Source organism: Agelaius tricolor, unplaced genomic scaffold (genome assembly GCF_023055355.1).
Source record: "Agelaius tricolor isolate 1412-34295 unplaced genomic scaffold, bAgeTri1.0.p SCAF_11, whole genome shotgun sequence".
Classification (NCBI taxonomy): domain Eukaryota; kingdom Metazoa; phylum Chordata; class Aves; order Passeriformes; family Icteridae; genus Agelaius; species Agelaius tricolor.
Window position 1 is genome coordinate 3,065,417 of NW_027269271.1, and position 17,462 is coordinate 3,082,878.

Sequence of the window (17,462 nt, forward strand, 5' to 3'; positions counted from 1 at the left end):
AGGGAGCTGAGCAGTCCTGCTTTACCCTGGATATCTGCCACGCCACAAGAGCATCTCTGCTGCCAATTAGGCCACCCACCCACTTGCATCTTTCCCCAGTACAAACCCTACTAGCAATAAACAAACAGTGGAAATGCCAGCCGGTGCCTGGGAAGAGTCCTGGATAACTGCATCCAACCCAGCAGGCATGGGAACGGCTGCCTCGGGCAGGGAAACACCCAGGTGGGCCAGGGCATGGCCAGGCATCCCACCAACCCCACTGTGGTCCTCTGGCCAGTGTCTGGTTTGTGTCCCCAAGCTGCTTTCAGCATCACCCCAGCACCAAAAGCCTCGGTGTCCACACAACACGCTGCACTGACATTCTCTAACATTGCAATAACATTGTTCCCATCTTCCTAACTTTCCTTCAGCCAGGCTTTTGTAGGAAAGCTCCTGCTTGACATCGAGACCCAGCTGGACTTTGCCCAAATGCCCAAGCTGGATGTGGCATAAGAAGTAGAAATTCCACCCAAGGCTGCTTGGATATCTTCATCCCCCGTAAGAATTGCCTCTCTGCAAGGCAAAGTGAAGCCCCTGGACCCAGTCAGACCTCAGAATGAGAGCTGGGAAAGTTCAGCCCAATAGCAGACCCCAACTTGTCACTCTAGAAACTCCTGAAACCACCACCATCACACTGGGACTTCCAGGGACACTCAGGAAAGGGACAGAGACGACCAAGGCCATTCTCCACCCTGGCCCTTGCACCTGAGGGCTTTCCATCTGGCCAAACCAATGCTACAATGACTTCTGCATTTTGCCATGAAGCATAATTAGCTAAAATATGACCTGCTTCAGTCAGAACAGGGGAGCCCACACTTTCCCCCAGTGCAGGAGAGGGCACACTCTCACTGTTCACCAGCCCCTGCCAGCAGCTGAGGATGTGCTGGTGCAACCACAGTTCATTGTCATGGAGACAAGTAGAGTTTTTGTCTCCAAACCCAGCTTAAAGGCTTGGATTAAAACTGCCTTTCCCTTGGGAAGTGCAGGACAGGGACAGTTGCTTTGTCCCTACTTCCTTATCTTATATCCTTATATCCTTATATCCTTATCTTATCTTATCTTCTGGGTTTATCCACGTGCACCCCAAGCATCCCTGTCCTCACCAGCTTGCACCCCACCAGTGCAGGGCACATCCTCCTGGTGCTCTGTATCACTCCCCAAACCCATCCCACCCCACCACCAACAGCCTGGAGTCAAACACATTTTCCCAGACCCCCCCATATCTCTCCCCTCTTGCAGGTCCCAAGCAGCCAGAAGATTCCCAGTGACCATTTCTCACAAGGAACCAAAAGCAGAAGATCTTCAGCAAGGTGAAATGACAGTAATAATAAATATCTTCAAGGCTGTCCCTTTCCCAGCTCCCCATGTTGAGGAAGAACCAAGCACAGGCAGGGAGCAATCCCTTGCTGTGGGGCAGGCAGGTTTGGAGGGCATGGAGGGACACAGGGACCAGCCTGAGGTGCCAGGAATGTGTGACAGGCACAGCCCAGAGGGAATGACCACTCTGCTTACCCTGACAGCACTCCCAGGACAAGGTTGAGGACGAAGAAGGATCCAATGATGATGAGGGGGATGAAGTACAGCCAGTTCCAGGTGGCTCCTAAGGCATCATTGGTCTGCAGAGGAAAGAAAAAAAATCATGTGTGACATCACCTCTAACACCATCAACAGGGCAGAGGGAGGGTGTGTTAACTCCAGTGCTCCAGGCTGACCACACCAGGCTCCTCAGGGTGACCTGGCCATGCCTGCCAAGCCTTGGTGGGCACCCTTCCCCACCAGAAGACCCTGGAACCCCTCAGCACCCTGCCCCGGCCCTCATCAGGCAGGACCGCTCTCCTCCACCCCCTCCAACCATCCTGCAGAGACTGTAAGAGATGGGTATAGCTGGAGGTGCAAGGTCCTGCAGCCCAAAACTGGGGTGCTGAGGGCGAGGGCTCACCCTGAACATGTTTTCTCCAGCATTTTGGTTCAGAGCTCCCATGCACATCCACCAGGATGGGGCAAAGCAGCCTCACAGCAGCACAGATTGATAGGGTGCCTTAAGGTGGCATCTAAAGAAGAGGCAGCCAGTGTTTGTCCCTTCATGCATGGTGGGAAACCTCCAAACAGGCATTTTGCTGCTGGCATCATCACTAACACCTTGCAGACACCCTCCTACCACAGGCACATCCCCCAAAGCCACAGAGCCGAGACCAGACGGGAGCTGTGAGCTCAGGGCACAGCCTGACAGCTGCAAAGGCTCCTGATGAGCCCTGCTCAATCCCTCCAGACATGAATTCACCAGAGGTTTTAATAAAGCAGTGCCCCTGTGTCCCTCCCAGGCCCCATTTGTCCTCTGGTGTCAGGCACGGTGCGCATGACGCCGGGCTGAGGGTGATGCGGCAGAACGTGACTGTCTGGGGGAGGTGGTATCAATCTTCTTGCAATGAAAGACTCTTTCTCTTTTCTCTGTCTTCCCCCTTCTCCCTGTGCTAATTAAGCCCTCATCTTCATCTGAGTCATTGGCACCACATCTCCTGCTCGGCCAGTGCAGGAGCTGAGGAAGGCTCTGCGGCGGGAGGAGCACCGCTCCGAGGAGCAAAGAGAGTGAGGGCTGGAGCCTTCCTCCCTGAAGTGGGGACTTGAGCTGGGTGTCCCCATCACCCTGACACCCAAGGCAGGCAGGGTGACACCAGCACAGCCCAGCACCGCTGACCAGAGCACTGGGGCAGGGGATGTGGGCAGCAACAAGGCAAGCAGCAGCTGTAAGGGCTCTGAAAGCAGCTGGAAGGACTCACTGCTCTCCCCCTTTGGCCCTAGGGAAACCACACATATCCTCTCAAGATCCTGCTCTTCCAAAAGCTCCAGTTCACCTCCAGCCCTTTTCTTTAGGGCCATGGGAGAAGCAGGCAGAGGGAGGAAGGAACAATGCACGGGAATTCCTGACAGCCGATGTTCACCACAGCCCTCCAGAGACACCCAGGGCACTGTGCTCTGCTCTGCCAGCACCATCTCCCATGGCACCAGCCTTCAAGGCATCCTGCAGCCCTCTGCCCAAGCTTGACAGGGCTTCAGCTCCCTGCCAAGATGCCACTGGGTACCTGCCACTCATGTCAGGATTGCTTGCCTCTGAAACTGGCTCCTGCCCAAAAAACACAGGCTTTCCCCGAGCTCTCTGTCACAGGGAATACAAAACACAGGAGCTCCTTTCCTACAGAAGAACAAGACATCTTTCCCCAGAGCTGGGCTATCACCATCCCTTCTTTAGCCATCCCAGCAGGAGTGGGGGGGAAATAGGCAGTTTTCCCAGGGTTATCAGTGCCCAGACCTCTTCCCCCTCCATTTTTCAGGCACAGCAAAGCTGGTGGTACCGGGGACCTGCAGCAGGGACAGCTGAGGCAGGGGTCTGGCAGGGCTCTGGTGGTGTGGGCTGACTGTGATCCCAACCTCTGTGCATTTGAGTGCCTGGCTCCCCTGGGGGTGGAGGCAAAGGGGGTTGGAGAGATTTTTCAGGGGATTTGGGAGGTCACAGCACCACTTGCACCCAGCAGCTGCAGGAGGGGCACTTCTAGGGCAGAGGAGGAGATGAGGAGCTGTGCCCATACTCAAGGACACAGCACTGGCCACAGTGAGCTCAGGGATGGTCCCAACCACCCAGGCTGCCACCAGCAGCCACACAGGTCCCCCTGGCTGTGCCAGCTTTGAACATGAAATCTCTCAGGGGACATCCCAATGCTCCCCACAAACCCAGGAACTGGTGATGCCCAGTCTGGATGCAGTGGCTCCACACCATCATCTGGTACTTGCTCAGCCACTCAGGCTGCCAAAAACTCACTGTCCCCACTGGAAGCCTCCTCAAGTAGATGCTCCAGTGGCTGCCGCAATTTCCAGCCTAAATTTATTTGTGGTCATTTTCTACACCGCTCTGTTCTTTTGCCAGCACTGGCCTTTGGCTGAAATAGCTCTTTTCCTTCCTCTTTCCACCCTGATCTATTTCTAGACAGCAATCACAGCCATCTCCAGCCTCTGCTTTGTTGGCCAAAGCAAAGTTCTTCCAGTTCTCTCTTGCCCAACTGGCTCTCCTGCCCTATTTTATCCAGCAGCCCCTTCCCTGCTCCACTCCAGGCTCAGTTCATCCTTCCTGGACACAGGAGTGAGCAATTTGATGGGTCACACTCCATCCCTTTGTGATGCCCCAGAGAATTCACCACCTCACCTGCATCCCACCATCCTCCCTCCTCCTTTGTGCCACCCCTGCCCTGCAGCCACCTCGTGGCCACCCCGATGTCACCCATGCACCCTTTCCTCCTCCAGCCACTGCTTCCCAGCCAACACCACCTGAGCTCCAAGGGGACACCTTTGCTGCTTTGGATTTCCATTTCTCACTGCATCCAACATCTCAAAGACCCAGGATGGCAGCCTCTGTCCCTCCAGCTCTGGGAAGACAGTGGATGCTGGGGGCAGGAAAGCCCAGGACACATCCCCAAGGACTCCATGAGTTGATGACATCCCCTCTTGTCCCCTCAACACCATCCCAGCACTGCTCACGTCCCTGCCAGCCTCACAGAGCCCCTCATGGGGTGGTTGGTGTGTCTTGTTGGGACTCAGATGTTTATTAGTTCTTATCTCTGTTACAGTCTCACAAACTGCAAGCTCTACAGCACTTCACTCTAACAAACTAAAAATGGAGCCCTATCTCTCTCTCTACAAGGCTTTTTAAGGATAAACTGTCCAATTAAGGAATGACACCTGAATTATTTTTACTTTTAACCCCATAATCAACCACCTGTGGCCTGCAATGCAGACTTTTTTATCCAATTACACCCAAATACAACCCAAACCCGTGGAGAAGAAGGTATTTTACCAAAACCACCCAAACCTATGGAGAAGAAGGTATTTTACCAAAACCACCCAAACCCATGGAGAAGAAGGTATTTTATCCAAAACCACCCAAACCCATGGAGAAGAAGGTATTTTATCCAAAAGCACCCAAACCCATGGAGAAGAAGGTATTTTGTCCAAAAGCACCCAAACCCATGGAGAAGAAGTATTTTATCCAATACCACCCAAACCCATGGAGAAGAAGGTGAAGAAGAAGGACCAGCCTCTGCCCAAAACCTCCATCTTGCATTATATATATTACTATATTCTAAAACGTTAAACTCTAGGTTTTCCACCATGTGATATTACACACTTCTATTTAAACTACACATCTATAATCTCAGTTCTGTCATTCAATTTTGGAAGCCTTCTCCACAGCCTCAGGTCAAATGCAGTGTTCTCCTGGGGGTCAGTGCCTGTCAGCACAGAAAATCTAAAATTCTCAGCGACCAGGGTTCCAACACATCCCCTTCCCCTCTTCCCCTCCCCATTCCCCCTCTCCTACAGCAAACCCTTTACTCCAAGGAGCAGCCCCGGGACGTCTCCAGGCCTGAGATGCCAGGTTAGCCTGGTGTGACCTACCTTTGAGAAACCCATGATTCACTTTCCTCCCTTGCCTCCCAAACCTGTTCTGAAATGGCATGAGATCGAGGTCATCCTCACAGTCCTATTCCTGCCTGCCTTACTTTTCCTCCCCTCCTCCCCCCAGATTTTAAATATAGGCACCGCATTCGCTATTCTCCAGTCAGATGGTGCCTCCCCCAACTCGATGGAGCTGTTAAAAATACTTGTTACCAGACCTGCCATTTCATGTGCCAGCTCCCTCTGAGCTCAGGGGGGAAGCCATCCCAAGCAGCCAGGCTGGTGGGCACAGTGGTCTCAGTGCTGGGCTTCCATGGTTTCCACGTTGGCCATGCCCTCGTTGCTGGTATCGCTCCTTCTGCTGCTTTGTGTTGACCAAAAGTGGGGCTGAAATGTCCATCCGTGCCCACATCTCTCCAGGTGTCATTTCACTGGGCCTTGCTTCCACCTGCAGAGGTGGGGAGCTGCTCGCTGCTCCTGCAGGAGGTCTGTGTCAACACAACTTTGCCATGGTCATCATAGCACTCCTCAGGCTGTTTTGGCACCAAGATGTCATCGTCTTGATGGAGCAGCCGCTTTTCCCATTCCTTTGGGGCATCATTTGTCCTTGATATCCCTCTGTACTTCATCATCTTGGTCCACTGTGCCTTCCCATAGGGTTTTTTTCCCCTTTGTTGAAGGTATCAGGAGGTTGTTGTTTGCAGAATTCAGGGCAGACACGGGAATTTTAATCCCTAAATTACACCAACTCCTTTAATGAAGAAATTCCAGGTTCCTGCCTTGCTCCCTGCACAGCTGAGCAGGTCCCATCACTCACCCAAGCACTTTGGGCCAGGCTTTTTATATTCCTTTGGGAAATGGAGGAGCTGCTTGGTGCCAAATCTTTGCTCCTTCCTCCCTTCCCTTTGAGATGCTTCCTCCTCACTACGCACCCCACCATCCCCCAAACCCTTCTGTGGCCACCAGACCAAAAACCACCACGCTCACACCTTGCCATGCCCCCTCCTGCTGCCAGGAAAGCCCTCTGAGCCTACAAATGACACCAGCAAGATGTGGGAGCAGGACCCTCCTGAGGGAGAGAGCCCCCAGCAGCTCCTGCTTCTCAACCCCCAGGCACAAGGTTATTCTTTAGGCAGCTCTTGTGGTGTTTGTTTGGTTTTTTTTGGTTTTTCTTTTTTTTTTCCCCCCCCCCCAAAGGGCAGGAAAAGGCGCGGGAAGCTGCAAAAGCAGGTCTCACTCGGGGGGCCAGAAATCTAAAGAAATCTAAATATATCCTCAAGTTGAATGCACAGCACAAGCTCACAGCCCACACGTCCCCTCCCTCGGGCTGCGGCGCATGGGAACCTTCAGGATTTCTTTGCTATAGGGGAAGGGAGGGGGGAAAACCTCAATAAACCCCTTAAAGTCAGTCTCTCCTGGCTAAAAATACACAGAGAGCAGGTTCAGGCTGTGCAGGGAGCCTTCGTGGCCCCTCCATTGGGAGGGGAACTGGGGAGGGGAATTGGGGACCTCTGGGCACCCAAAGCTTTCAGGGAGCAGCAGGGTGTGGCTTGCATTCACACAGAGGGTTGGGGATGATGGGGAAAGCCATGCATCTCAAGGGCCTTTGCCCTGGGAGCTGTGCCTGCCTTCCCCAGCACTTCTCAGGTGCTTGCAGAGCAGGACAGCAGGTGGAAAACCACCACAGTTTCCAGGATTTGTGTTCCAAATCCTTGGCTTGGCAACTTCCGATGGTTTTTGGCTGGTGGTGACAGCAAATTGTGCCTCTGCCTTCATGGCCACTCCACTGCCCACCAGGGAGCAATTCCCTCACTGAGGAGGGGAACTGGGGACCTCTGGGCACCCAAAGCTTTCAGGGAGCAGCAGGGTGTGGATTGCCTTCACACAGTTTGGGGATGATGGGGAAAGCCATGGATCTCAAGGGCCTTCGCCCTGGGAGCTGTGCCTGCCTTCCCCAGCACTTCTCAGGTGCTTGCAGAGCAGGACAGCTGGTGCAAAACCACCACAGCTTCTATGATTTGTGCTTCAAATCCTTGGCTTGGCAATTTCTGATGGTCTTTGCCTGGTGGTGACAGCAAATTTTGCCCCTGCCATGGCTGATGGTGTCCCCCAGCATCACCTCCCCAGCCCCTGACCTGCTCCTCTCTGCAAACCACAGCTGCATCCAGCTGAGAATCACACACAGACCAGCAGCCACAGCCTCACAGCCCAGCAAAAGGGGGAGAAAATGAGCTATAAAAATACCTCTGAGCAGATTCCCTGGCCTAAGCAGCTCCCTGCAGCCCCTGCCACCCGCTGCTGCTCTCCCCAGCACAGTAACAGATCTCCTTGTTCCCTTTAATGGCAGTAATTGAATCTCCTGCATGCAGGGCCATGCTTCACTCCCTGCCTGGGATCCATCAGTGACCCTGGCACTGGACAAGATCTGAATGGAAATGCTTTGCTCTCCCAAATCAGGTTAATGAGGAAATGGGAGCATTTCCTCTGCAAGGCCAGGACTGGCCTGGGGTGGGACACATGCTGCCATGGCCAGGTGTCAGGGGCTCCAGCAGGGTGGGCACCCCAGCACTGCCCTCCACTGGCCCTGGGAAGCTCTGGGGTGCCAGGGACAGGCAGGAATAATGCCAGAGGAGGACACACAGCTCAGCACAATCTTCTCTCTGAGTGTGTGCAGGGAGGGACAGAGTGGGGAAGCAGGAAAAGGACACCATGCATTTCATTTTTCTGTTTCCTAAATGGAATGCAAAAAATGTGTTGCTAGAAGCATTACTAAAAATCCAACGTTTTCAAAATATTTGAAACAGGCACTGAGAGCAATCTTGCTGCTGCTCTCCTCCAACCCACCAAGGAATTGCACCCAGGTGCCCCAGCATCGATGCACAAACCCAGTCCTTGTGTGTGCCCCCTGCTCTGCCTCTCCCCACAGCCATCCCTCACTGTGATCCCTCTGCTATTGCTCCTAAAATTTCCCTTTTCCCCCTGCCCAGACCCCTCCTGCACCTTCCCCAGCACTCTCCCAACCACTCCTCAGGCTTTTTTGGCACCAAGATGTCGTTGTCTTGATGGAGCAGCCTCTTTTCCCATTCCTTTGGGGCATCATTTGTCCTTGATATCCCTCTGTACTTCATCATCTTGGTCCACTGTGCCTTCCCATAGGGGTTTTTTTCCCCTTTGTTGAAGGTATCAGGAGGTTGTTGTTTGCAGAATTCAGGGTAGCCACAGGAATTTTAATCCCTAAATTACACCAACTCCTTTAATGAAGAAATTCCAGGTTCCTGCCTTGCTCCCTGAACAGCTGAGCAGGTCCCATCACTCGCCCAAGCACTTTGGGACAGGCTTTTTATATTCCTTTGGGAAATGCAGAATGAGCTTTTCCTGATGGAGCATTTGTAAAGCTTCACAGTTCTCTCCAGTGCCAGCACTGCTGCCTCTCCAGCTGGGCTCTGCAGCAGGGCCTGGCTTCCACAGGATCACCTTTGGGGCTGTTTCCTCATGGGACCTGGATCCCTGCTTTGTTTTGGGCGTTCTGCAAGCCCAGAGAGGCAGCTTGGGTCCCACAATAGGATTTTTTCATTGCTTTATGATGCTCCTACATGGAGGAACATCCCCAGCTTCAGCTGTGCTGCCCTGGGGCAACAGACCCCTGCACAACCTCACTCACAGACCCCAACAGCCCCACAACCCAACCTTGGAGCACAGGAGCACATCCACCAAGAGGTGTGGAACCAGCTTTCCAACACCTCACTGTCACATTCATATTTTCTGAAAAATCCCTTCACCCAGGATTTGCTCCTGGGAAACTGAGAAGCCTCAGAGAAAAGGAAAACAATATTATCTCATTTGCTTCTCCTGTGTTTTGCTGCTTTGCAATGTGGTTGGGGATTGTTTACCCACAGGTGATTGTTTCATTGGGTTCTGCTGTGAGTTGTTTTCACTCTTTGGCCAATCAGGGCCAAGCTGTGTCAGGACTCTGGAGAGAGTCACGAGTTTTCATTATTATCTTTTTAGCCTTCTGTCTGTATCCTTTCTGCATTCTTTAGTATAGTTTAGTATAACAGTCTTTAATATAATAGTATCATAAAATAATAAATTAGCCTTCTGAGAACATAGAATCAGATTCATCCTCCCTGCCATGAGGGACCCTGCAAATACAACACCTCACCAACACCAGCACCAAGCCTGCTAATGGAATTACAAATCCTGGGCTTAACAAAGATGAGCAAGGCAGCCCTGAGACCCCCCCCTGCCACCTGCCACCCTTGAGCCTGGAGCTGCTGGGTGATGCCAGAGCCCCCCTGGTACCCCCAGGAGCCCCCCTGAGCTCCCCCAGTGTGGGCAGGGAGGAGGGTGTGGGCAGGCAGCTTTTGATGGAACATGCCTGGAAGATGGGATCCAGCAGACACAGTTTGTTTCTTGCTGTGTCATTTCATTGCATACACACACACACACAGGGAAAAAGGGGAAGAAAGGGAGAAAAAGAGAAAAAAAAAAAGGCAGGAACATTTGGCAAGCTGGTGAGGGTCTGGCTTTGCTGAGTGAGGAGAAAGTGCTCTGTTTTCCCAAAGGGAGGAGGAGAGGGGAGAGCAGGCTGGCTGCCACACACGTGCCTGGCAGCACGGGCACCAACTGGAGCCATTTGGGGCAAAACAGCTCATTTTGTGAGCTGGGAAGGGCTTGAACCTTTGGGTTGGAACCTGCACTCTCCTTTCTGAATCTGCTCCAACCGTGCTTAAAGCAGCATTTCAGAGGAGGGAGGAGGAAAGGGCTCTGTCCTGTTGTGTTGTGATTTCAGGGTTTACCCCAGAACCTCGGGTCCCTCCCCTGATAATTCCCTCCCAGGTGTGTCAATCACCTCTCCTTCTTCCTCCCAACAATCCCGGAATTCCAAAAGGGCATTGAGTGATTGGCAGATCCAAAGGATGCCCTCTACCCCTGGGGACATTGGGCCATCCAGGGGTCGTTTGTCCCTTTGTCCCTCCCCTCCTGTACCTGCTTGGTGGCTCCCTGCCCCTCTCCCCGGGGTTAAAGGAGCAGCAACCACGGGCTCAGGGAGTTCTGTTGGAGCTGGTGCTGCATTCAGAGGCCTGTGGGCCAGAATAAAGCTCTGGATCCAAACCCTCCATCAGAACCAGCTCCTTTCCTTCACCATCACCTTAAAGCTTCTCTGCCAGAGGGAAACCAGAGGAGCAGCCCCTGTTATGGGGGGAAGCTCCATCCCAGCACCACCAGAGCTCCTGCAGGCCTGGACTCGTCCCCACGTGCCCAGCTGCAGCACCCAGCCAGCCAAAAGTGTCTGTGGGGTGAAACACCACACACCCAGCCAGCCAAAAGTGTCCTTGGGGTGAAACACCACACACCCAGCCAGCCAAAAGTGTCTGTGGGGTGAAACACCACACACCCAGCCAGCCAAAAGTGTCCTTGGGGTGAAACACCACACACCCAGCCAGACAAAAGTGTCTGTGGGGTGAAAACACCACACACCCAGCCGGCCAAAAGTGTCTGTGGGGTGAAACACCACACACCCAGCCAGCCAAAAGTGTCTCTGGGTGAAACACCACACACCCAGCCAGCCAAAAGTATCTGTGGGGTGAAATTACCACACACCCAGCCGGCCTAAAGTGTCTGTGGGGTGAAATCACCACACACCCAGCTGGCCAAGGGTGTCTGTGGGGTGAAACGCCACAGGGCCGCTGTTTGGTTCGGCAGCAAGGACCAGACAAGCTCAGACACGCCCCATCCGGCTGTATTGGTGTTATTCCGATGGTGTCCCGGGGTGTCACAGGCACTGGGGAGTTTCTGGCAGCCTCTGTTCCCTCAGCCCAGCCCGTCCCGCCGGGCCGGGAGCGCCGGGAGTCGCTGCAGAGGCACCGCGGGCCCTGCTCGCTGCCGAGCTGCTCCGAGCTCTGCCTGCTGATCACATTTTCATTCCTCCCTTCCAGCAGATTCTGTGTGCTCTGTGGTTTAATTTCAAACACATAAGAAGGGACTCCTGCTCTCCTCGCAGGCTGGAGACCCTGTTGCTATCCCAGAGCACAGAGGGCTAAAAAACCAGGTGGTTTCCCTCTTTTTGCCATCCCTCCCACCTCTCCCTCCTCCTCCTCCTCCTTCTCCTCTTCCCATCTCCTTGCTGGCAGCCACCGTTATGCATCAGCCTCCTGCTGTACCAAGATCCTCCAGCCCATCACTGGTTTTGGGATCCTTGCACCACCAGCAGAGCTCCCACAACCCTTGGTGCACAGCTGGCATGGCTGCAGCTCTTGCCCTGGTGTTGGAAGGATGAAAGTTTGACAAGAAAGTCTCAGAGATATGTGTGCTTGGCAGAAAGATTTTTGAATGTAAAGTCTGAAGAAGGAATAGAGATGGAAGCAAGTTTTGATATAGAAGAAAAGAATTGCTGAGCCAGTCTCACTGGATAACCAAGGAGGCAAAGGGTGTGTTAGTTAGAAGGGGTTTTTATGACTTAGAGCAAAGGATAAACCCACCCCAAACAAGAAGATGTTTTTACCAAGCAGAACAACAGCACAGGCAAACAAGGCAGCAAATGTTGCAGCAAAAAGGTCTCAGGAGTTTCTATTGCAAGAAAACTGAAAAACAACTTATAACTTAAACAGTAATGTACTAACTTTGAGTGATTGGAGAATAGTGACATGAATATGGTAATTATAGCAGTTATGATAGGCTATAGATAATAGTTAAGGTATAGATTGGTTCTACTGTATTAAGATGCTCAGCAAAGAAAAGTATAGAATGCTTTGTAACCTAAACCAAAGGGTTTCCAGGCCTGCCTGCACTGGAGCTGACAGCTGTGGGCACAGCTCTGTCACCCACCACCCTGGACTGCTGTAACATCTTGGATGGAATAAACTGCATTTTGGAGAGTCCCTGGAGTCCTGCATCTCTCATTTAGGGTCTTACACCCTGGGACCCCAGGAGACAGACTGCAGTGTCCAGAGGATCTGCAGCAGCTCCTGGAAGTGCTGGGGCTCAGGGAGGTTTCCAGGCTCATCCCAGATCTGAGCAAACCCCCCAAAAAGAGGAAAATCCTCTCTGCTCAAGTCATTAAGTTTGCTGCCTCTATGGAAAGCCAGGCACTGTCCCCACTCTCCAAAAGGTTGAGGAGGAATCCCCCCAGAGCTGCACCATGCTCAGGTGTCACACTGCTTACACAAAAGTGTTTCAGGGAGGGCAGGTGAGTGCTGAGCACCCCAAGGGACACCTGTGAAACCCCAGGAATCAATGCCAACATGCATTGAGCAATTTTGTACACACACACACACACGGAAAAACAACTGTTCTGCAACAGATTCCTCCTCTGACCCCCTCCAACGCGCAAATGTGGATGGGGCAGGAAGCAGAAGAGCCAAGCCTTGCTCACATCTCTGACCCTTGTGCTTGGCATGACCATGATATCAACACACCTCCCTTCCCCAGCATCCCAGACCAGGCTGGCCTGAGCAGCCCCTGTTTCAAAAAGGGTGGATGTGCCTCTGCATTCCAAAGGCAGCCTCCAGCAAAAGACCTTCAGTACTTTAATTGTAAGAAAGATGAGGACAAACATTTTGTCAGGGCCTGTTGTCACAGGAGAAGGGGTAGTGGTTTCAGTTTGAAAGAGGATTGATTTAAATTAGATATAGGGAAGAACTTAAAATTCTGGAATGGCTGCCCAGGGAGGAGGTGGAGTCCCCATCCCTGGGTGTGTTTAACAAAGCCTGGATGTGGCACTGGGTGCCAGGGTTGAGTTGAGGTGTTGGGGCTGGGTTGGACCCAATGACCTTGAAGGTCTCTTCCAACCCAGTGATTCTGTGAATTCTGTGAATTTCTTTCCAAGGAGGGTGGTCACACCCTGGCACAGGCTGTGGTGGATGCCCCATCCCTGGAAGTGTTCAAGGCCAGGTTGGATGGGGCTCTGAGAAACCTGGATGAGGGGAAGGTGTCCCTGCCCATGGCAGAGGGGTTGGACTGGATGATGTTTAAAAGGCCCCTTCCAACCCAAACCATTCTGTGATCCTGTGATCTCGAGTTTGGTGCTTCACAAACAAAACCAGTCCAGGCCAACTTGTGCAAACCCAGCCTGAACTGACTTCTGCACACAGTGAGATTCACCCAAACCCTTCTGCACCCAGCCTAGAGGAGATCCCAGGCACTGGGGGGATCCTCCCCTCCTGGCCCCAGCACCCTCAGCATGCTGGAAGCACGTGGGGGTTGAGTCACACATGCTGCAAACCCCCATCCTTGCAGCAGCTCCTGCTCCCCAGCCACTCCTGCAGCGTGCCCGCACTCACAGCTCACACTGGCACCCGACCCACAGCCCTGCATCCCCCTGGCTCTCTGCTGCAGCTGCCCAGCTCTGCATGGGGCTACAAGACCCAGACCCAGCTCCCCAGAGGACATGGACACAGCTCTGCCCACCACTGCTGCATTTTGGGAGGTGTTTATGGAAGCCACCAGCAGCTCGGTGTTCTTTCCCCCAGCAAACGCTCCCCTCCTGCTGCAGATTGATAATGTAAAGAAATAAACCTTGAAATTTTTAGTTAGTTTATATTTTAAAAAGGGGTTTTTTAGTTTAGTTAGGAAGAGAAACTTTTTCGTTAAGGTTATGGAGACTTTTTTAGAAGAGGCAAAAAATAGATGGATGCACTACCATCCTCCCATGACAGTAGGGAAGTGAGAAAGTCCCCCTTGAGCCTCCTTTTCTCCAAAGGTGAGCCCTCCCAGCTCCCTCAGGAAATACAAATTTCAAACCCCTCTCCCCTTTGCTTCCTGGGATTGTGAGAGTTGGGCTGAGCATCCAAAGCCACCAGAGTCACCTGTGCCCCACTGCTGCAGCCCTGCCCAGGCCCCAGCAGCACTGTTTGATGACAAATGCATCCCTGTCCCTGCCCCAGGCCAGCCCAGAGGCAGAGGAGCAGGACATTGAGTGTCTGTGCTTCCCTCTGCTCCCCACAGAAATCAGGCTTGGTCTGGAGCCAGCCCAGGGAAGGGACATCTGCTCCAGGACAAGAAAAAAACCAAAATACTTCTTAGCCCCTGTTTCAGACCACAGAGGCAATCCCAAAGCCAAACTCCCCTCCAAAAGAAATCAAAGTCCTCCAAGCTGCCAGGGACAGGAGGTGGAAAAGCACCAACACCCCACAATTCTTTTATTTCAACCCTTGCTGTGATTTCTGCTTCATGAAGGCAAAGCTGACACGAAGAAAGCAAAAAGCAAGCACAGGGATGAAATAACCCATGTGGAAATTAGCTTGTTGTTAACCCACAGGGATGAAATAACCCATGTGGAAATTAGCTTATTTTAATGCTGCCTGCAAATTCCAGGAGCCACACTTGTAGACCTGGTAGAATGGTGGAAAAACAGATCTTAAAATCATGATAACAGTCACACAGGGGAATTCTAGAGTAAGCAATTTCTTTGAGAGATTGCTAAAGTGGTTTTCCTGCCATCTCCCTCTCCCCTGCAGTGTTAATCCACAAGGACACAGCCCCCCATTGCTTTATCCCAGTGGGAAAATGGAGCCCCCCAAACGTGGGGCATGGCCTGGGCATGGTTAGCAGCAGGAGCCTGCTCTGCCTTGCTGCCCCAAGTGATGAAGGTGATGGCAGAGCACCCCTGTGGTTTCCCAGCCCTCCTCCTGCCTCCCCCAGGGACTGCATCCCTCATCCTCTTATTAAAAAAAAGACAGAAATCCATTGTTCTGTCTCCAAGCAGCAAAAGGACCAAGCACCCACATCCTGTGCACCATGAGACCCCTGAGAGTCCCTGGGGAGGATGGGAGGTGCAGCCCAGCAGTGCTGGGAACTCCAGCTCTGGCCACCCCTGTCCTCCTGCATCCCCCAAAAACTGCATCCCTCATCTTCTTATTAAAAAAAAAGAAAGACAAAAATCCATTTTTGTGGCTTCAAGTAGCAAAAGGACCGAGCACCCACAACCTCTGCACCACGAGGCCCCTGGAAAATTCCTGGGGAGGGCAGGAGGTGCAGCCCAGCAGTGCTGGGAACTCCAGTTCTGGCCTCCCCCCGAGGTGAATCAGCAGCATTTAATGATTCCAAGGCCACAAACTCTCATTAAATGAAAAGCCAAGGAAGGTCCCTGCTCCTTCCCAGCACTAACAGCTGGTTCTTTGCAGAGCAACAGGGATGGGAGGCACCTTATTTATGGTCCTGGCTGTTGGGAACATGGTGACAGAGCGTGACAGTGACATTGGTGACAGAGCACCTCTGCCCAGCTTTGCTGATAGGGCTGGGAAGATGATTTGGATCCCCACAGAGGTTCCAGAGAGCCCCCCAATATAGCAGCTAGGGTAGTAAATCCCTATTTTATATATAATGTATATTATATATTGTGTGTATATGTATATTTTATATATGTATAATATATAATATAATATAATATATAATATTTATATATAGGAGCCTCCTGATTTATTTTAAATATAAAAATATGATATTTATTTATTTATTTATAGGGGTTCCTGTAGGGGAGGCACAGTTTTCAGGGCTCCCAGCCCCTGGGTTTTCAGACCCAGGTGATGAATCAGCAAGTCCCAGACACTGAAGGGATCAGCTCCAGCCTTCCCCAGCAAGGACACCCCAACCAGCAGGGGACCACACTCACTCAAACAAACCCCTGAGGTCCATCAGACCAGAAACTGCCCATCTGTTCCCCATGGCCTCACACCCCCACCAGCAGGACTCCAGCATGGGCAGTGCTGCTGCTGATTGCTGGGAAGGGGGAGACACAGGGAGCACTGAAACAGACACAAAATTGAAGTTTTTTGGTCAGAACTCTCAGATGGTTCAATCCTGCTTCATTCCCCCACTGACACAGCAAGATCCTGACACTGCCTTCTCCTTCAGGAAGAGGAAAACCAAACTGCTTATCCCTGATATTTACCTTTGAGATATTTTACCCTTGCTGGTACTTTCCCTAGAGCCCTTTTCACACTCAGTCTCTGTGTCTCAGCCTGTGCCCAGCCCCTGGTGCCCACAGGACTGACAGGAGAGCAGAAAAGGGACTTAATTAAGTAGGAAGCAGGTTTTGCAGGGAGACATTAACACAAGAGCAAGGCTCAGGGCAGGTGGCTGGCACCAGCCCCAGGCATGCACAGGCTACACATGATACACTGGCAAACCACTCAATATACTCAATTATTTATATATATATATATATATATATATATATATATATACACAGACATACTTAATTATACCTGGGCAACAGGTGCTGTGGGTGAGTCTCTAATCCCACTGACACACCAGAAACAGACACAAAATTGAAGTTTTTTGGTTTGAACTCTCAGGTGGTTCAATCCTGCTTAATTCCCACACTGACACAGCAAGATCCTGACACTGCCTTCTCCTTCAGGAAGAGGAAAACCAAATCCTCATGGAAAGGTCAAGCCTTTGCAATGAACTCTCCCCTTTCTACTCCAGTCTTGGTTTCACAATCCATCTGTCTACACAGGCCATCCTGCACCCCCAGAGGAACAGATTCAGCAAGAAGGGGGGCCCCAATGCTGACAGCCTGGGGTTTAAAACCAGCCTTTCCCCCAGTGCCAGAGTCCCTCCTGCAGCATTTCCCCACCTCATGCCATCAATTTGCCTCCTGCAGAGCAATGCCACTCTGCAAATCCCCGGGCGTTATGGGAACCAGGGTATAAAAACATTCCTGGTGCAGTGACGCCAAAATTGCAGCTGAAATGAGGCTGGGAACAGAACAGGCACGGATCCTTCTAGCCCACAAACTCCACCATGTTTGTATGGCCAGTCACCCACGGTGACATGGCACTCTGGGATCTCCTGGAGCTTTTGCCCTCAAGCTGCTCTCTGGGCACCCCAAGGGCTTGGGCATCAGCAGCTCCAAACCACAAGAACTCAGCCCAGGCACTCCCTGCTCCATCAGCACAAAGATCTCAGCTCCCTGCTGGATGCTGAAATGCTGGCCCTGCCCCACACAAGGGGTCTGAGAACAGCTCTGAAGCTTT

At 52.2% G+C, this 17,462-nt stretch overlaps 1 protein-coding gene across 9 annotated transcripts in view; it reads right to left on the reverse strand.

Annotated features, from left to right (window-relative positions):
- CACNA1E (calcium voltage-gated channel subunit alpha1 E) overlaps positions 1 to 17,462 on the reverse strand; it is a 161,968-nt gene that overhangs the window by 64,169 nt on the left and 80,337 nt on the right. For all 9 annotated transcript variants that reach the window (XR_011680517.1, XM_071435840.1, XM_071435838.1 and 6 more), the window contains exon 9: positions 1,552 to 1,655. Coding sequence is in view for 8 of the 9 variants with exons in the window: in XM_071435840.1 (XP_071291941.1) it covers positions 1,552 to 1,655 (104 nt within the window). In the remaining variant the exon portion in view is untranslated. The remainder of the gene's footprint in view (positions 1 to 1,551; positions 1,656 to 17,462) is intronic.